Consider the following 21,347-nt stretch of genomic DNA (forward strand, 5'->3'; position numbering starts at 1 on the left):
AGACGGGGGATAAGTCCCTAATTGTTTTAACAAGACTCTTGTTGACTCATGTAATTGTGTTGGCCACTGAAAGCCAGACGTATTGTTTGTCCAGACTCTTCCAGTAATCATTGTAATGTAGTTGTGTAGTGCTAATGTAATTACCTTAGTAGCCATTATCTAGTCTGTGCATTCCAGACTACATGTATACCCTCAGTCTTTCTGTAGACATCATTTAGATGAACATTGTCCATGCAGCTTGAGATTCATCCAATGGGAGAGGCGATCTTGTCCAACCAATCGATGAGGACGCAGTGTATCCAAGTGGAAGGCTGTGGCTATAAAAGGGATTTCTTTAAGCCACCAGGTTTTGGTTGATGGATGCTGATGGATCCAGTCTAAGCTCTTAGGAGCTGACTAGAGGATCAGGATATCTTATGGCTTCAATCTAGGGACTCCGGTTCCGGTTGGAGACCATATCCACAGCCTAGGGATTTCGACTCCGGCTGCCAGGATTGTATCATCATACCAGGACTACCTAAGGAGGACACTCAGGTTGGGACAGATCAGTCACCTGTTACAGACTTTGCAGACCACCGACAGCTTCCTAAATCTGGCATTATTCCTTTCTCGGTGGGTGCCCGCCGAAAGCGGGGTGCTGCTGGATTGGAGTAAGTGGCCCTGGAAGCTCTGAGGCATGGACATATTCTATATCCCTGGTGAGCCAGCGGAAGGGTGAGACTCTGTTGCCGGTTACATGTGTGTTTTGCTGGTTATGTGTTATGTGCGGTTAATTGTTTGGGGATCCAATAAAGTCTAATTATTGTGGTTCCCTCACCCTGTGTTGTCTGAGTAGTGTTACGCCCACAGTTAGGGAGGCCGGCGTTCAGTTGGGATGAGCCATGAGCCACGCTGTCTTTCTAAAGGCGGCGGGTTTTAGTGGACGAGAGCACCCACTGAGCCCCGTGTCTCCACAGAGTAGTTCCTGCAGCGGCTGGAGTCAGCAGAGGATCGCAAGCAGCTGCGGCTGTGGGACCTGGAGCATCCAGACTTAAACTTTGCAGTCCTAAAGGACCGGGCCATAAAGGCTTTACAAACCTCTGAGGCTAGTGACTCTGTACCATCATCCTAGCCAGCCAATACCTTCCACCTGCTGGTGAAACCTTCACTATTGGCCTTACCAACACCTGCAGTGCCAGCAGCACCCCCTGGAGCTCCCGGTGATCTGCCATCCCAAGTTCAACAGCTGAGCAAGGACGTCGCCAGGATCCTTGAGGCCATGCAGCTCCAGCCAAAGACAAAGCCGGCGGAGAAGATCCAGCTCGCCGACAGCCCTGAGGATGTCCCCTGGATGCAGAGGAGGAGCAAAACCGGTACGGACAACCCGTTTGCTACAGGTGCAACAAGACCGGCTACTACTCCCGTCGGTGTCTTTAAACGAGCAACCCCTGAGGCCAAGGGCCAATCCTCAGGAATAGATCAACAAGGCCCAGCTGATTGGCACGAGCGATATGTCGGAGGCCGCCCTATCATCTCCCTCACCGTAGACGGGATCCCAACGTTTGCGCTTCTAGACACTGGCTCGCAGGTAACGACTATGCCCTATATAATAATAATAATAATAATTTTATTCATTTTTATAGCGCTATTAATTCCACAGCGCTTTACATACATTGGCAACTCTGTCCCCATTGGGGCTCACATTCTAAAGTCCCTATCAGTATGTCTTTGGATATATATTGTATAAGCGTTACTGGTCTGATGATCTCACCCCACCAGACTCTGGCCTTAGGCTATGTGCGCACGTGTGCGCTCTGCACCGCCCCTAAAAGGTGCGCTTCAGAGCGCAGCTGAAAAGCTCCATTCTGAAGCGCATGGTGTCGGCAGCAGAGAACGTGCGCTCTGCATGCTGCCTCTCCCTATAGACAGCATGCAAACCGCAAGGAAGAAGTGACATGTCACTTCTTAAAACGCAGCGATTCGGGCAGCAGCCGAATCGCTGCGTTCTAATATGCCACGTGCGCATGGCTCCTGCACAATCTCCATAGACTGTGCAGGGGACGCAGGGTGCATGCAGTTACACTGCGCTGCAGATCGCAGCGTAACTGCATGTAATACGCACACGTGCGCACATAGCCTTACCATTATTGCAGCCAATGGGCTCCCAATGACCCAAGTGAGGTTTAAGGAAGTGACTCTTAAGGTGTGGCGAGTAGAGTTAGAGCATCAAGGACTTATAGTGGTCCAGAATGACCGTTACCCGAAAATGGTCCTAAGAACCAATGTTATTGAAAATTGTATGGGGAAAGTATTTCACTTACTGCAGCAGCTGTCTGCCACGGCAGGAGTGGGCCGGCAGAGGGCTCTGCAACGTGAAATTCGGGCCCTCATGCAGCGGTAACAGGTGAATCTGTCTGGTGGAGAGATTGGTGGTGTGCGAGTGAATGTAGCACCCCTGGTAGTGCCTCCGCCTAGTGAGATGATGATTTGGTGTAGAGCAGCAGTAGGTACCTGTGGACAAGATTATCAGGCAGTGGTGGAGCCCCTGCCTTCAGAACACTGGCCCACAGTTTTGGCAGCCAGAGGAGTGATCTCCGAAACACGTTGACCTATGCATAAAGAATAAAGACATGGAATAATTAAGTGACATCTTGGTATGGTGATAGCGCGGCAAGACACCCGGTTTCTTCTTCTGAATTTACTTTACTTTACATGAATTTAGCCTCAGAAAATCACAAAATTGCAAAATGCTAACCAATATACTGCTGTGTGAACACAGCCTTGGTGAAAGTGGACAAATAGTGTGTATTATTTAACATATTTTGTATATAAGTGTTATGTTCTCACAGTTCATAATTTTTTAGTTTTTTACCTCAATATTTGTATCTAAAACCAGGAGTGGTGATAAATGCAGAAGTGGTGCCGTGTTTCTATACTGATTGTTCCACTCCTGGTTTCGGCTTACAAATTGGAACAGTAGAAGGAAATTCAGCATCGTTTTTACTTCTGGCTTTGGCTTACAAATACTGAGGTAAAAAAAACTCATAAAATAGTCAACGTGTGCACATGGCGTTAGAAGATAATGGCTCAGTTGCTATTAATCTCATAGTCTCAACCTGAAAAGGTTATATGTTGAAGTGGCAGTGACCTGCGGAGCCGTCACACTACAGGCAGATGTCTGGAAGCAGCTTTACCTGCAAACACCTTGAAGGTAATAAGGAAGCAGTGTGAGGACACGCCTTGTGTAGCTGGGAGTGTACAGGTTTAGGTTTCATATGCATTTCCTGTAAGCCAAGGAAGACAACACTTCACAGCCTCAAGTGTGAAATATCCATAGAGCTCTGAAAATGTGTTTATGAAATGAAAATCTGCTCCGAATATTAATTGAGGTACAGCAAACCGTGTATGGGGAGGTGGAGGACACACGAAGCACTGGTTTAGGAAACTGGAAGGCCTGGACTACAGAGACTGAACAATGCTGCTCCTAGGGTGGACGCTCGCACTCCTCCTGCCACTACTAACAGGTAAGGATCCTCGTGACGTTGATTCTTCTTCCATTGTACAAAATCCAAGAATTTATTCTAAAATTTACTGTGACAAATGTCATCCGTTTTTGTGATGCTTGATGCAGATATGAATTTAGAGCTATATAAAATATGGTCGTTATGGCAGAAAAATATGAATTCAGCCATTTTCCTATAGAATTAGAAGTATTGAGTACCTTTTTCTAACTCGCCAGTGCAAGTCTATATGTCCATGAAAATATTGGATAGCACAGTACACAGATGGCATCTGTTTTTCATAGATCATTTATTATCAGAAGCTAGAGCAATCTCTAGTTTTTTTTAATTATTATTATTAATAGTATTTTTGTATCAGAGAAAAATTAATGAAACTCTGACCAAACCATGATGTTAAAAGTAACACTCTGACATGTATTTGGTTTTATTTTTGCGTAACAGAAAAATCACTGATGTCTGAATGAGGCTATGTGCCCACGTGGCGTTTTTTATAGCATTTTTCTTTGCAGATTTTAATCAATAAAAGCAAGGAAACAATACCCCAGCCAAGTCTATGGGAATCGTGACTTGCTATGCACACATGTCAATTGTTTCTGCGTTTCTATAATCCCCTGCAATGCTTTATCACTATATTGGATTATATTGTAGCACTTTGCCTCACACTCCGTGCATACAGCATGGTGTGGGAAGCACTTTGTAGCTCAGTAAACCAGGGTCGTCATGGTGATGACCCAGGGTTACTATGGCAGCGATCGGGATCCTATGATCGCATTCCAGGATTCCAATCGCCAGACAGAGGTAAGCAATTCCTCTCCCTGCCTTCTTAATGCTGCAGTCAAATTGATCGCAGCATTCAGGGGTTTAAACTGCTGGTAGCAGCAACACTTCAAGCAGTGGGAGCCGGGTCCCGACTGTAACATCAGCCGGAGACCGACGGCGTTCGCGGGGGTGCAGTGCAAGAACCCCCGCGGTCGCCATGACTTGAAAAAAAGTACAAAAAGAAGCATGGAAAGATGGATATGAAAAAACTAGTAAACACTATAAAAAAAATGCTTGTTTTACCTACCACTACATGCTTTTGCAAATCAAATCAAAGCGTGCTTTGACACTTTTTATCATGCTGAATTGGTATGAGAAAAAAAACCCCGCTGATCAGCACTGTTCCATCACGTATCATTGGTCCAAGAGCCATTCTAGAAAAAATTGGATAGCACTCGTCCGATATATACGGTGGTGTGAGCAAGACCCTAGACTGGTTGAATGATAATAATAGTGGTCCTGGGGGGGTCCTGTTACAGACTTTGTACTAGTACCAGTTACCAGTGCTGTTACTCTTGTTGTAGTGCCAGGCCAATAAGACCTCATGCTACACATGGAAGCTATGCATTGAAAAACTTAGGCTTGGCGCTCTCTGCATTGCATAATCCCTCACAGTGCATCTCCCAGTGGTAAAATTATCTCTAGGATCCTCCTTAGGCTATGTGCGCACGCTGCGTTTTTTTGACGCTGCGTTTTTGTGCGTTTTTGGCCGCTAAAAACGCACAAACGCACCTGCGTCGAAAAAACGCATCAAAAAACGCATGCATTTTTACCGCGATTTGGTGCGTTTTTGATCTCTGCGTTTTGCTGCGTTTTTCCAATGCATTGCATGGGCGGAAAACGCAGAAAAACGCAGGAAAGAATTGACATGTCCATTTTTTTTTTCAAGCTCAAAAACGCAGCTTAAAAAAACAGTTGTGTGCAGACAGCAAAAATGAAAACTCATAGACTTTGCTGAGGAAGCAAAGTCATGCAGTTTTGAGGCCACTGTGAAATATGCTTGTGTGATCTTGGCTTTAGGCTAAAATCGCCAGGTATATACTTTTATTGGAACGCTATGATGGATGACATACAGTGGTATTTATAATGGATAGGAATGTATTGTGTGAATCCGATGAACAACAAACACCAGATTAACCCAAATGACTGATTGGAGGTCCATTCTGATAAGATGTCCGTCATTGTGATGGGAGAATTGGTGCTGCCTAAATTATTAAATCTTTTCTAATTAAACATGTAATCCTGAAGGAGCTTCCGACGCAGGTGTGAACATGATTTACCGTCAACCTTTATACCGTATTTAGATAAGTTATCGGCTGTTGTAAAATATTCTCTGGCCTATTGACAGGGTAGATGTGTGACAATGACTACCAATGAGTGCTATGCTGTGTGACCAGCATTATAATAAAACTAGATGACGTAATTGTTATTTATGCAATGAGCTGATATATTATTACTTAAATAATTGCAACCTTCTGCTTAAATGAGTTATCCCAACTTGGCAAGATATTAATTTAATTTTAAGTTTCACCTATGGGACCCTCGCCTATCTCTAGAATGGGGTTTTAACCAATGGCAATGGATAGGTGACAATCATGCCTTGCTATTTTCAGAGCTTCCATAGAAGTGAATGGAGAGAGCCACAAATATCCAGATCCATGGAGTGGGGGCCCCATTCTCAATACAGGTGTGGATCCAAGAAGTAGCTGGTATCTGTCACACATTGATAACGTCTTGTGGATATGCCATACATGTCCAGGATGGTGTTACCCTTTTAGCAATCGTAGTGGGATCGGTTCATATGTCTTTCTTTTCTGAACCTATAAAGTAGACTGGTCACAAAAGCAAAAGCAGTTCCTGTATGTACAGTAGTACAGCCTCACCCAAGATGATTCACAGTTTGGCACAGAGTTAACGTCTTTTTTGTTGTTTAAGCAAGATGAACTAGTGGGAAAATTTAACCAGTGGTGATAAAATGCTTGATTTATTAATTAGTGCATCGTGTATTTATTTTTCTGTTGGTTTGTGCACTTACCGAGAGATGAGGCTCGATTACACTGCTGGCTTGCTGATTGGTAACGTCTAAATCCCAGTGGTAGACGCTAGAGGGACCTCTACTGATGTCATGCTCATGTGACCAGAAGGGGTGGGGCTTTGCCCAACATAGGTGATACCAGGAAGATACGTTAGTTTTGTAAGTCCACGTGGGCATGGAGGTGATTATAATAGAAGCGGGGGTCTGGAGGTAAGACCCCAGATGGGGGTGCAAAGCCTTCCCACCCTTGCATTAGTATTTGGATGGTAGGAAACGTCACCACGCCCACCAACAAAGCCAGCCACGCCCACTAACCAAGACGGCCATGCCCAAGGTCCTTCTAACAACTGGGATTTAGCCACAACCCTTGCTGATTATTGGATTGTGTAAACGTGTCCACAGTCACCAGATAAATTAACAAAACTCTCATTAGTGGAGTGATTGGCTTTTTAATACCAGCATTAAAGGGAACCTGTCACCAGATTTGGCGGCTATAAGCTGCGGCCACCACCAGTGGGCTCTTATATACAGCATTCTAAAAAGCTGTATATAAGAATCCAGGTCGCGTGTAGAACGTAAAAACGACTTTAGGTAAGTATTATAAACAGTTGGTGCGGTGCAGATCAAAGTGCGCCTGCACAGAACCTCAATGCCAGCCTGTGTGCATGATATAGGATGCGTCAAGAACCCAGGCTTCAGAAGGAGGACAAAGATAGCCGAAAGATGAGGCGCCGCACCCGGAGAACGGAGACACCCATCTGACCCATCTGCACTGCACCGACCGCTTAGGTGAGTATTATAAAGTAATTTTTACGTTCTATACAGCATGTTAGAATGCTGTATATGTGGCGCCCTGGCCTAGCCGCCAGGTTGTCACAGATAACACGCAAACACCCCACCCCCATTAGACAGGTACAACAGCCAAAAAAAAACCCTTGTTGCCTCCCTCCAGTGTCTGATGTCCACATCAGATGGGGCGGAGCTAAGCGGTTGGCTCCACCCACCGAGGAGTTCACAGGCATGGAGGCGGGAAAAGTGTCAGTTAGGAGTTGGAGTTCAGTTCAGGAGGTTGAAGTGAGAGGAGTGAACACTTGGGTGTCTGGGTTTGTGGCCCAGGCACTGACAGCAAGGTTTGCAGACGGTGGTGGCCGTCTGCAGGAGTGGTGAAGCAACGCGGAACCGTAGGACCGGGGTCGGGCGACGACAACACACAGGCAGGGCCATCGGACCCGACCAGGCTTGGAGCCGCCGACAATAGTCGGATCCGAATGTGACTGGAACCCCAGGGGTTTCACAACAGCAAAAGTCTCGATTTGAAGGCAACCGCCCACACCGTGAGGGTATACAGCTACCGCCTAAGGCTAGAGACCCAAGGGCCTGCGCCTGCGGGCAAACGGGCTCCTCCGGTACCCATACACCGGGGAGCGGACTACCATTGGGAATCCATAGTAGTCAGAAGGAGAACATCAAGGTGCAGGGAAAAACAGCCGCCATCACCTGTCCGGGGAGAGACACTGCAGCCGGCTATGGACCTGTCCATCCAGCCGTTTGGTTTACCGAGGACTTTGTACCTTTCTTGCTGAGTGAGTACACCCGTGCCATCCGGCCCCGCGCCGCGCTGTCCCTGGGACCCTGCACCTCACCAACCCTGCCTTCCCGTCACAACATCCCCGGGCCCTGGCACCACTGACCCCTACCCACGGAGGGGGAAAACAACATCTCAGCTGTTCCCTACCATCGCTCACGGGATCCTCGTCACCAGCAGCGGTGGTGCCCATCCTCACCACGACCCGTGGGTGGTGTCACGGACTAAATCCCCCAAACCAACCACCCCTTTCACTCACGGGCGAGAAGCGCCGCTCGAGTCCCCGGATCCGGCCCACCGCTCGAGCCACCGAGCAGCAGCCGAAGCAGCGCCGGACCCGAGCGTTAGCGAGTGTGCAGCAGCGACGGCATCCTCCCCGCCCGCGACATATAGAAGAGCCCAGTGATGGTGGCCACAGCTTACAGTCGCCAAATCTGGTGACCTGTTCCCTTTAAAGGAGTTATCCAGGATTTGGGGAATTTTGGCCATGCGGCTAAGAGCATGCCGGCTGGTAGTTGCTAACTACCTGTCTTTTCTGCTCTGCGAAGATCTGTCCTAGCTCAAAGCAGTCATTGAGCACTACTGCCAGCAATTCACCTGTTTACAGTGATGTCACTTTGACAGAGCAACGTCTTCTCTTACATTCTGCTCTGTTGACAGGTCATTACTGCTGATGTTATGCTTAATGACAGCTGGAACCCTGGGCTACATCGGGCTGAGTTGGTTGTCAAACAGAACGTTGTGCAGTGATATCCTGTCAACAAAGCAAAACGGAAGTGAAAGGGTCACAGTCTGTGCTCGTCACAGGGCATAATAGGCATATAGTTAGCTACTATCTGCCGGTATGCTTTTTAACCCCATAGGCATAAAGAACAATGTCCCAGATAACCCTAGAAAATCATCGCTTTCAACAGCCTATCATGGTAAAACAGGATATGTGTGCTTGATAAGGAAGACATTCAGTGCATTTAGAACGAATGTTCTAATCATTCTGTATTCATAGAATTCTGATTGGCAAATCTAACCACAGATTGACTTACATCTTATGGGCCACAGTTAGCTTTTCTAAATTGGCCTGGAGTGTCATGTGAATATTATGCTATGGTATACAGTATTATTTTCTTTTTCTTTCACAGTGAAAAATGTTGCAAATACATTTTAATAGTTTTATTCATATTTTTTGCTTTTCTGTATACGGTACTTGTCTTACGTATGCAGAGTGGTTGTTGTTTGTTTGTTTGTTTGGTTGGTTTTTTTTTTTTTGGTTTTTTTTTTATGCAGCATATTTCAACAGATCAGTATGGGTACCATAGTGTGGTAAATGGCATTTTATGTTGAGAACAGACCTTTTGGTAAGCTTATCCTTTAACCGAGTTTTCTCCAGCAATCCAATAATCAACGAATGTAGTAAAGGTCAAGAATGGCCGGAGCACTGCCCCCCCTCCCCCCGGGCATGTGTGGAGGCCAGCATGACACTGATTGGAGTGGAGGTCATGGTGTCACGGGTAGGGGAGGGGGAGTAAGCCCGGGTACAGTATAAAAGGTGAAGCTGGGGGAGGAGTGACACTTTTCCCGCTTTGGGACGCAATTGAGAGTCCCAATCCCTGTACCCTATTATGGACTCCGTGGATCAGCTCCTGGAGCGGCTGAGAGCTGCTGCTGGGACCATCCCCCCCCAGGTGGCTGCAGAGCACTGTAGCGGGGATCTTCGGTGGGAGTCCGGGGGGGCAGGGACTGCACCCCTGCAACAGCGGCCCCCCGGAGGTCTGGACCGGCAGAGAGGCTGTCACCTGACCTGACTCCCGGGGCCCAGCGTCGCCGCAGAAGCCCCTCCGGGGACCCTCCAGGACAGACGCCGCGAGCTGAGAGGTCCAGCAGGCCCCGGCCTGGGAGGAATTCAAACGGGCGGCTGGGCCCAGCGGCGGTTGGCAGGCCTGCACTGGAGTTGGGGGTGGGGCCTGCTGCCGCCTTGTCTACGAGTGATGTCAGCGGTGCGTCGGGGCGCTCTGGTGATGTACCTGCCGAGCGCCCTGAGCCCCTCCTCCCTGCAGCGACGATGTCTCAGAGGGATCCCTGTGAGGTGGGCGAAGCCAGGCGGCTGCGGTCGGCAACACATCCGGCCTGGCATTCAGGGCCTGAGGCTACAGAGGCCCTGTCTGGAAGAGGGGTCACACGGAGCGGGGGCGGGGGGGCTGCGCTCGGAGAGCCCTGAAGAGAATATGCAGCTCCCTCTTTTTGTCGGCGCCACTGATCGACGGGTCCAGGAAGTTCGGCCTCTGGGGTCCTCGGGCCATGCGGCTGCAAGAGCCAGTGGAGCGGAGTCAGAGGGGAGGAGCCAAGTCGTGCTAGATCGGAGGGACGTCAGGATGCAGGAGGTCCGGCTGGCAGGTCTCTACCCTTGTGCAGCTTGGTGAGTATGATTCTATATTTTTGTTTGTCTTCACATTCTGTCAGGTACACAGTACGGGGGGGGGGGGGGTGACAGATCGGCTGGGGTTCGGATTTGGGGGTGCCGGTGGGTGTCAGGGGGAATGCGTCAGGTGGGGAGTTGTCAGAATTTAAGTTGCGTTCACACGTTGCTGACGCGGATTGGGGGCCAGGAAAACCCCTGGCGCCAGTGGCAGCTTTGCTTAATCTGTCTGTTATTGCGGTTAGTGAGTCCACGGTTGGGAGTATTTCTTCCCCAATATCGGCTCAAACAGAAAAGAATGAGGATAGGATTAATTTGGATGATCGCACGCGTGGGGAGGTTTATGTGGGTTTTGAGGGCCCATTGGATTCCCATCTTAAGAAGAAAGGAGGGAAAAGATCTGGAAGAATGAGTATGTTGAGACATTTTCCCTCCCCCCATTGGCAAAACGTTTAATTTGGACAAAAGGGGAAAATGATGTTAGCAAGAAGGAAAATGAGAAGTGGCGGTGGCGTTTGATTCCTCAGACATTTGATATTTGATTGCAGGCGTTGCAGTTTGGGCAAGCGTAATTAGCAAAAAGGCGCCGGAGAATTGTTTTCATTGGTTTTGCTATATGGGCTCCATTGGGGAGGCCTATAGGGTTTATGAGGGGCAGACCTGGCTCTGTTATGACGAGTAGTTTCGTCAGAGGAAGGCTATCCGTCCATCCATAACATGGGATCAGAAGGATATAGGTTTGTGGTTGCGGGTGATGGCGCCAGCCAGTTATGGGCAGTCCATTCAGGGCATGGCTGGGTTATCCGGCCAGTCTGGAAGCCAGGGTGCTAGTGGTCAGTACGGAAAGGCAGGGTCCCAGAAGCCAGTTTGTGTTGGTAAGTTAATGAGGGGTAATGCAAGTTCGGTGCCACTTACTGTTTTTAAAATACCTCTGCACCCGTTGTAACGGAACATCCCATGGGCATCCAAGTGTTTTAAAAGAATAAGCCCAAGTCCGCTACCTCTAATACCCAAGGGTCAGACGCCGGTGAGCTTAGTCGGATGCTACCGTACCTAAATAGGTATCCTGATAGGGACAAAACTGAAATTTTTGAGGTTAGGTTGGAGAGGGTTTCAGGATTCCTGCTCTTGTTTGATGTTGCAGGGACAAAGAGGAATCTGCCTTCGGCGTATCAACATGCGGCGGTTGTAGCTGAAAGGTTGGGAAAGGGGGAGGCGTTGGGGAGAAGGGAGGGCCCGTTTTGCCCCCCCCCCCCGCCCTTTTTTCTAATTTAGGGTTTTGCCAATGGGGGTGGGGCCGAAGAAGGAGCCAGGTTAATTTCGGCAGATCCACCATTTGTCTCATCCTGGGGTAAGTCAGTGAATGATGGTATACTGGCTGAGCTTTGTTCAGTGGTGTATACGTCATTTGAGGAGGCTACAAAATGGGAGAAAAGTTGTGGGAGGGGTGCGTTGATGGCAAAAGGCAGATATTGAGTCAGCTTTCTGGCTTCTGTCAGTTCATCCGGAATGGGTTTGGTTATTGGGTTGTTGTTGGGAGGGCTATTATTTGGTGGACCGCTGCTTGCCAATGGGTGGTTCAATATCCTGAGCATTTAGTGAAACTGTTAGTTCTTTTTAGAGTGGGTGGTGCGTTATGTTTTTGGTTTGGCTTCACTGGTACACTACCTGGATGAATTTTGTGGGATCGGCTGTTTCGGCACAGTGCACTCTAGCAGCAATGGAATGGGTAGCGAGGTGTTTTGGGGTGCCTTTTGCACCTGAAAAACTGTTGGGCCAAATACTTGTATTTGTTTTCTGGGCATTGTACTTGACTCAGTGATTTTGGGAGGTTCGGCTTCCTGACGACAAGGTCGCGGCGCTTAAGGTTGAAGTAGCAAGGGCATGCCGGGTGAAGGAAATTACAATTTAAGGGAGGTTCAATCACTATTGGGAAAACTTAATTTTGTGTGTTGGGTAATGTCAATGGGCTGAGTTTTTTCACGTCGGCTAGCTTGCACTACAGCTGCAGTGCTTGCTCCTCACCACGACATACTTTTGTCGGCGGAACAATAAGGGGACTTGTCGGTTTGGGGAGAGTTTTTGGAGCAGGGCAATGGTCGTCGCTGCTAAGGGATGAGGTAGGGGATATTTTCGAATGGGAGTGGTTTACGGATGCTGCGGGTGGCTCAGGTTTCGGGGCCTTCTTTCAGGGTCAGTGGTGTGTGGATCGGTGGCCAGAAAGTGGGATGGCGGAGGGCGTGACAAGGAATGTGTCGCTATTGGGAATTTTTCCAATTTTGGTCGCACTTCATTTGTGGAGGTACCAGTTGTCGAATAAGTAGAATCCGGTTTAAATGTGACAATATGGGTGTGGTGCTGGCGATTAATCATGTCTCGGCATCCTCTCCCCCAGTTGTACGTGTTGTGGCAGCTGGTGTTGATTTGTTTGAAACTTAATGCGTGTCACAACAGCTTGTGTATCGGGTATAGTGAACCTAATAGCGGATTCGCTTTCTTGTGTTCAGTGGGGTAGTTTCTGGTTTTGTGCACCGGAGGCAGACGTTAGCAGCTTGTAGTGCCCTGTGCAGCTTTGGAAATGAGGTCTTCCAGCAGCAAGACCACTGATTCGGGATTTTTTGGCTGGTACCACGTGGGCGGCGTATCGGGCCACATGGGTTCTGTAACGGGGTGCCAGGGGTGCCTCGGGGGTTATAGTCATGGCCCCATTTTCTCTCAGGCTTACCCCTGGCTCCGCCGTCACTATCGGGACAGGAGATGTCTTGGTGGGGCAGAGTGTGGTGGTGCAGATGTCGTCCGACGTACAAACACTTTCCAGGCATGATTCGGTGCAAATAAAAGACATTCTTTATTTTACAGTTCCTCACACAACCGGCAGGTACAGATGACTTCACGCTTTCTTTAGCTGGGGAAAGCCTGTCCTGACGTCTCCTCCAGTGGGGATGTGCCCGGCTAATCTGCTTCACCTGGCTCCCACTACAGCTACCCACAGACCGGACCCACACCGGTACTGCTTCGCACTTTGAGGTTCCGCCCGCTCCTTTTCTCTCCGGCTTCCCTATTCTTCCAGCTCCCACACTCTGCCCCTGCTCTGCTTCTTCTCTCCCGTCCCGGACACAACTGCCTTCTAGATCTCACACTTTCCTCAACAACACTTTTCCTCCCTCCCCTTTTTGCTGCCGGCTCCTCCTCTCCTCTGTGGTAACAGCCGTCCCACCCGGCCACTAGGGGGACCCACTAACACAATGTAATAACAATAAAAACATTTTTATTAATAACAACGTTCCGGGTAGACTGTGCTTCTTTTGTAAGGGGTCTGCCCACCCCTTACAGTTCTCTGGGAGCAATGCGTGAGTGGTTGCAGGTAGACGGCCTGTGTCATTTAGCCTATTGGAACGTTTGGGTAAGGAATTTGCGCGTAATTGATACATCTGCATTGGAGTATCATTGTTATGGTTGGCTTTTTCGTGGGCGTTTTTTCAGGGCGTTGCGTATTGGCGAATTGGCATCTCCCAGTATGACGTTCATCGGGGGTTGGGGTAGTAGTGGCATCCTAATTTTGGAGCATGGGGATCAAAGTTTGGATCCGGAAATCAAAAAACGGATCAAGAAGGGGCACGCAGGTGGGTTCGTTTAAGGAAGGTCACGGCACCGGATATTTGCCCGTGGCAGTGCTTTGAGTTTGGCAAGGGTCCACTCGAGTCAGGATGGCCCATTGTTATGTCACGAGGATGGTTCTTTGTGTCCGAATATCAGTAATTAGTGTTTTTTGGGCATGTTTGAGATCATGGGGGTTAGATCCGGTGACTTTTGCATTGCATTCTCTTTGTATTGTGGCGGCGACGGAAGCCTCTGTGTCATCTCCCTGCTGAGAAAGTTAAACAGATTGGTCGAGGGACGTCTTAGCGTTTTAAGTTGTAGGTTCACCTGGCTTTCGTGGATAATTGACCGGGGGACGGATTTTGATAGAGTGGGGCCTGGGGGGTGTCATTCTTGGTGTTTGTATTGGAGCTAATTGGTATTGTCGGTTTGTGCATTTTGTTTCAGAACCCCCCACCCCCTTCTTGCCTGGTCTGGATCCTGGGCCATTCTAATGTGTACTGGGGGGCATAGAGAGCAGATGCGAGAGGGAACGGGAGACAGCTAGGTTTTCAGAGGGATAGGGTTCTTGTCAGATGGCTCGGGATCAGGGGTATGGGGTGGAATAGGGTATTGCAGGAGGTGCATAGGTATGCCCGTTGCCCGTTTGGACAGGCTCCCTGACATTTTGTTTTACACGTCGGGGGAAATGGGTGAGCGGCCTTTTCGCATTTTGATGAACGATATTTAAGCTGATTTGTTGCGGTTATGGGTGTCTTTTCCAGGCATATTAATTGTGTGGTCGGACATGGTTCCGACAAAGGTTTTGGGCGGAAAAGCACGGTCTGGGGAGAAGCTGAATAAGGCTCAGGCACTTGAAGGTTATCAAGGTGCCCTCGTTGTGGCAGGTTTATTGGTGGGTCCTTGAAGTTGGTTTTAAATTGGTTCGGGGAACCCATCCGGGTATGGATCCCCTCATTGGCAGAATGGTTGGTCACCTGGTGATTTTTGGGGGATCCCGACGGGGTATGTCAGGGCCCCCGTGGGTGTTTGGTGGTTAATGGAGGAATAATCCTCACTGTTTGGTGCTCCTGTGCCAGAGTGGGTAACGGCTGGGAGCAATTTGGTTCTATGGTTTGGTTATGTGAATCACCAGGGTTTTAGCTTCAAAGACCTTACCATAATACAAATTTCTACATGTTATGTATTTGTTTAATAAATGGCTGCTATGGCCAAAATTATCCAAAGATAAATTGGTGTCTGAGTGGTTATTAACGGATAAGGGGGAATTGAAAAGGGATGTGTGTGCTTAATTTTGTCCGGAATCTACAATTCTAGGGTCAAGCATGTGCATATCCATTCAAGAAGAAACTGCAGAACCCTGTCTTCGAGATTGCTGTCAGACTCCCAGCGATCAGCAAGTTATGCCTTATTACATAGATATAGAAATAACTTATTTTGGGAATAACCCTTTAACACAGTTTACTTTGTGTGTATGTATGTTTGTATGTATAGTATATGTTTTAGCAACATTACAGCAAGATACATGGTTCCATCTTCTAACAAATTAAACAGATCTAAAATAAAGTCTCAATCAAAACAGCTCCATTTTAGGAGAACCCATTGAAGCATTCATAATAGATCCGAATTTACTCTAAAATGTGGATAAGCCCTAGAACCAACTTTGTTTAGCAAAGCAGGCAGAAGGAAACGCAGATCATTTTTGTTTTTTTTCTGGCAAATCTTCCTCAACCCCTCAAATCTTCCTCATCTGCAACACTTAGTACTGCTGTATAATTTCCTCCATGCTGTCGATTCTTCTGTCTGTTTGCTGACTAATAAATGAAGTGCAGGAATCTATTTCTGTGTGCTGTACCCTACATGGGAGACATTAAAGTAGTTAGTCTCTTCCCACTAGCTTAGTCCCAAATGAAAATTTAGAGGGAGAAGGGCTGTGTGTCAAAGGAGATTTTTGCAAGCCTCTCCAACTGTCATGGCATCAGGATCTTAGGAAATGACAGATTCTGGCACACTGGCTGCTCTGAGGCCTGTGATAAGCGCAGGGAGACTCTGGCGTCACCCAGACTTAGGCAGGCTAGCAAGGGCTAGCAGGGCCACTTGTTACTCTCTTTGAGCTTTGGGGAAGCCAATCATATTTGCTCCCCTCCTATATATGCTAGCTGGATTATTTCATTAATGCCAGCTATAGTTTTTCTATACTGGTCTGGTGAAGTGTTGTGATCCAGACTTACTGTTAGTGCATTATTGCTTTGAGCAGTAGTGGTGTTAACCCTTGTTGTCTTTTTGTTGCTGGATTCCTGCTCTTGCTTTTCTCCTTAGTCTCTTACTATTTATTCCTGTGAGTTTACAGTGTGTCTGAGTTTGTTTTCCCCTGTCCATCTTAATTGGTTACCATCACACTCCTGTCCCTTCCTTCCTTGGGGAGGAGTGGGTAACAGATTAATTCTGGTCAGGAGAATAGCTAGGCATGGAACCTGGGCATCTTCACCATTAGGGGTAACCCTAAGGATAAGGATGGCTAGGGTCCTTTCGTGTGAGGGACAATATAGACGTCCCCTGTCCCTCGTTGCCCTGCAGTCACATTGCGACATTGTGGTAAAATTGCATGATACAAGTGACACAAAGGCCAGAAATTGTGTTATTATTCATGTATACACAGTAGTGTGATGACTATTTTAAAAATTTTGCAAAATGAAACCCCTTACATTCGAGGAACAATTGCTTTCAAATGACATTAGTATCATCAAAGTTCTAAAATATTCAAAAAAAGTTCCCCTTTTTCATATCAAAATTTTCAAAAAAAACGATTTTTCGTGTTTTTTTAATTTTTTGAAGATTCTGGAATGATTTTGAATATTCAGGAATAATTTAAAACATCTAGAATAAGAATAATCTAGTGAAAAAATGACATTTTTAATTGTTACCCTTTAAAAATTTATATTTAACGTTTTCTTTAAAAGTTAGATCTAGCCTTACAAACGTGCTATAAGAAGAACTGAAACAATTGAAAAGCATGTGGTACATTTGGAGTCAGGCAGCCATCTTGGATACTAGAAAGTGAATTTTACTGTGAATAAGTTTTTTAATTTAAAAAGTGTATATGAAGTGAATAAGTGATAAAATTATCGTAATAAATAGTGTAAATGTTTATAGATTTCTAAGTAATATTGGGAAAGAAAATAAGAAAGTAAATGTTGATATGAAAGAGTGCTCCTTTTGGAATCAATTCATCCAAGAAAACGAATCCGCTATCAATATTTCAAGCTCAAGCCAGCACTTCTCAATCGCAACCCACACATGATACTGTCTCTGAATCTTTACCCGAGACTCCCAAGCCAACCTCTTTTTCCGCGTCCTCTTCTGAACGCACACCGAAATACAAAAGAGCTAGCACTACAACAGCGAGTTTACTGGTACTGAAAAACAACATTTCTACACATAAAGCAAATAAAGTGCTTGCAACCATTGCTGAACAAGGTCATGATGTGCCGGTTCCAAGTCAGTCGGGTGTCTGGAGACGAATAATCTCAGAAGGACAGAAAATGAAAACCAACATTTTTTAAAAACTTCAAAGCAAAGATCCCTATTGTCTCCACTTCGATGGTAAAAGAATCCAAGGGGAAGAGTTTCAAGTAGTTCTGCTGAAAAATACCACAACCGAAATCAAACTCTGTATTCTGAAATGTGAGAGTGGTTCTGCCACGGCTATTCACAAGGGACTACATCAGCTAATTGATGAATATGACGCTTGGGAAAATATTCGCATGATAATCTGCGACACTGCAGCAGTAAATACTGGTCGTTTGAACGGGATTGTAACGCTGATACAGGATGATGTCTTTGAGAAAGGGCTTTCAGAAGCCACAATACATTGGCTGTCAACACCATGTACTCGACCTCCTACTGAAGCACGTCATGAATTTCCTTATTCCAGAGTCAATGAAGAAACCAGAACTCAATTATTTCTTCATTGACAAATTAACAGAAAACTATGCCTCACTTCAGATTGATTACCACCAAGTTGCAACAGATGATGTCAACACAGGCGAGAATCCTGGATGGCGAGATGATTTCAAGTTCATATATGAACTATGTCAGGCATATCGTCATTACAAAACAACATCATGTTGGCCTCGAATCAGTTGGAAGAAACTCCCAAACCTGCACATGGCAAGATGGAACTCGCGAGCTGTATATGCTGTTATAGCATTTTTTCTGATACCAGAATGGCGCTGCGTCCTCGGTATAGCATGTGACTTCATCTGCTATGAATGGGCAAATGCCTGGTTCCAGTCGCAACACTACAACGAAGCGTCCTTCAATGAACTGTTAACCTCACTCACCAAGACAAGTGCAAGAAGGCAATTAAGTGTTTGAAGGCGCACTGGTTGGTCGAGGAGTCATTAATTGACATTCCCAGATCTAACCAAAATGCTGAACGTGCTGTAAAACTGAAGGAGGAACTACATGTGAAATCGAAAAAAATTGAATTTTTGAATCTAAAATTCATAGGAAAAAATAATTTTTAAACACTTCTTTTGTACATATTGTACTTATAATTAACTGTTTTATACCATATTTGTTAAATGAATAATAAAAGTTGCTTAGTTATTGCTATTATCGTTTCAATAATGCAAAATTGCATGTTCTTTTTTTGGGGGGAAAAAATAATTTTTGCCTTATTTCATTTGAATAAAAGGGGGAACTTTTTTTAAAAAACAAAAAAAGCAATACTTATTCTTAAATTACCCATAAAAGTTCCTCGATTGCACATGGTTTCATAAAAACAATTTTTTTTGTCATTACACTAATACACCGTATATAGCTGATTATGGAAAAAGTTATTGAGAAGTATAGCTACCCTTTAGAGCACAATATATAAAATTTTAGAAAATTGTATATTTTTGTACAGTCGTTTATACACCTTTAAGTTAATTTTATTTAATAAGACAACCCCTTTTAAAATGCATCCATTTTAAAAATGTTATCCATCACAGCTCGGCGGTGCCAAATACTTACCTTGTATTGCCCAACAATGTGTGATTGTAATAAAAATGCAGTGGTTCTTGGACAATGTAGTTTCTGGATTAATTCCACGTAATCTTCTTTCGTCATACTTCAGGTAATGGGAGAGTGTGAGAACAGCAGTTCTGGCATGAAAAACAATTCTGCACTGTATAGTGAAATCTTTCCCTTGGCTGCACTTTGCTATGTTTGTAAGGGTTTTAATACGTATTGGTACAAATAAACATAACCCAACTCACTGCACATTCATACTCTACTACAGAGGTCTCAAACACAACCCCTGAGGGTGCTTGTTGTGGCCTGCAGACCCCGTGACAATCGCGGCCTTATGTCCGGGGCTGGCAGGATGTTACTAAAATGAAATCATTTGCGGTGCTGCGCAGAGGAGCTGTCCACGTTATACCAATGGCTGCTGCTGCCAATCAGATGCAAGGAAGTGACGTCGCTGTATGACATCACTTCCTTGCATCTGGTTGGTGGGCAGCAGCCATCTCCTCTGCGTGCCACCGCAAATTATTCAGCTGTAGTAAAGTCCTGCTGGCGCCGGCCCCCGGGCATACAGCTGCGATTGTCACAGGCCGCAACAAGCAGGTATGTGCTCACAATCAGGACCCACTGCATCCTGGATGCGGCGGGTCCTGACCTGCAGCATCGCATGTCTCCACCGCAGGAGACTGCAGCAGCCCGTGCCCGCGATCAGGGTTTGGAGCGCTGCGGTCTCCTCGCTGTGTGTGTGTTAGTGTGTGTGTGTGTGTGTGTGTGTGTGTGTGTGTTAGTGTGTTACTACAAGGATGGGCACAAAACTACTGGGCACAATGCCCTGTAGTAGTACAAGGATGAGCACAATATCAAAAGGATGAGCACAATACTACTGGGCACAATACTACTAGGCACAAGGATAGGCACAATGCTACTGGGCACAAGGATGAGCACAATACTACAGAGCACAAGGATGGGAACAATACAACAGGGCACATAGATGAGCACAATACTACTGGGCACAAGGATGGGCACAATACTACAGAGCACAAGGATGGGAATAATATCACAAGGATGAGTACAATACTACAGGGCACAAGGAAGGGCACAATACTACTGGGCACAAGGATGGGCACAATACTACAAGTATGAGCACAATACTACAGGGCACAAGGATGGCACAAAACTACTGGGCACACTACTACAAGGATGAGCATAATACTACAGGGCACAAGGATGAGCACAATACTACAGGGCACAAGGATGGGCACAATACTACTGGGCACAATACCACAAAGATGGGCCTAATACTACAGGGCACAAGGATGGGTGTGGCGCCCTGGACAAGCCAGGTCATCACAGGACAACACCAACACACCCTACACCCCGGTTAGGCACACCAGAGCCAAACACAAAATCCTTGTTGCCTTCCTCCAGGGGCTGATGTCCACACCAGGGGGTGGGCCAGACAGTTGGTCCCGCCCACCGAGGAGTTCACAGTCCTGGAGGTGGGAAAAGGGATCAGTTCTGGAGGTGGGAAAAGGGATCAGTTTTAGAGTAGAGTTTTAGAGTTGAGTTTTGAAGAGTGAAGTGGTAAACGAGGAGACTGACCGTGTCCGGGTGTGTGGCCCGGGCACAAACAGCAAGGTTGGCAGATGGTGGTGACCGTCTGCAGGAGAGGCTGATCGGAGCAAACCGTATGGACCGTGGACGGGCGGTGGCCCAGCGGTAGCGGATCGAAGAGTAAAGAGAAGCCAGCACCATCCGGCAGGGCCTACGGACCCCGACCAGGCTAGGAGTTGCCGTAAAACCGGTCAAATCCGTTAGCGAAGGGAACCTCCAGGGGTTTCCCAGCAGCCAAGACCCGATTGAAGGCAACAGTTCACACCGTAGAGGGAAACAGTCACCGCCAAGGCTACAGTTCCCAGGGCCAGAGCCTGCGGGCAAAAGGGGCTCCCTCAGCATCCATCCAAGCTGGGGAGCAAGTTACCGGTGGGAACCCATTGGAAGCATACACACTACACAGGTGCAGGGAAAGGCAGTCACCATCAACCTGCCGGGAGGAGAACAACCGCCGCCGCCTGTGGGACCCGTCCATCCAGCCGTTTGTTTGACCAGTGACTCTGTGTGAATTACTGGCTGAGTGAGTACCACTGTGCCGTGCGGCACAGCGCTGCCCCCGCGACCCTGCACCTCACCAGGCCCCATAACCCGCCTGCCATCCATCCCTACCCCTCACCGGGACCACCAACCCCCCTACCCACGGAGGGGAGAACCAACATCCAAGCTGCTCCCTGTCATTGCTCCCGGGATCCCCGTCCAGAGCAGCGGTGGTGTCACAACTTCACCACAACCGTGGGTGGCGTCACGGACAATATCCCTAAATCAAACCAC

General features: G+C 47.1%; 1 protein-coding gene across 2 annotated transcripts in view; it reads left to right on the forward strand.

Annotated features, from left to right (window-relative positions):
- The first annotated feature begins 3,277 nt into the window (after positions 1 to 3,277).
- CDCP1 (CUB domain containing protein 1) overlaps positions 3,278 to 21,347 on the forward strand; it is a 117,262-nt gene continuing 99,192 nt past the window's right edge. For both annotated transcript variants that reach the window (XM_075316615.1, XM_075316616.1), the window contains exon 1: positions 3,278 to 3,503. In XM_075316615.1, the coding sequence (XP_075172730.1) occupies positions 3,455 to 3,503 (49 nt within the window). In that variant the 5' untranslated portion in view covers positions 3,278 to 3,454. The remainder of the gene's footprint in view (positions 3,504 to 21,347) is intronic.

Source organism: Anomaloglossus baeobatrachus, chromosome 6 (assembly GCF_048569485.1).
Source record: "Anomaloglossus baeobatrachus isolate aAnoBae1 chromosome 6, aAnoBae1.hap1, whole genome shotgun sequence".
Classification (NCBI taxonomy): domain Eukaryota; kingdom Metazoa; phylum Chordata; class Amphibia; order Anura; family Aromobatidae; genus Anomaloglossus; species Anomaloglossus baeobatrachus.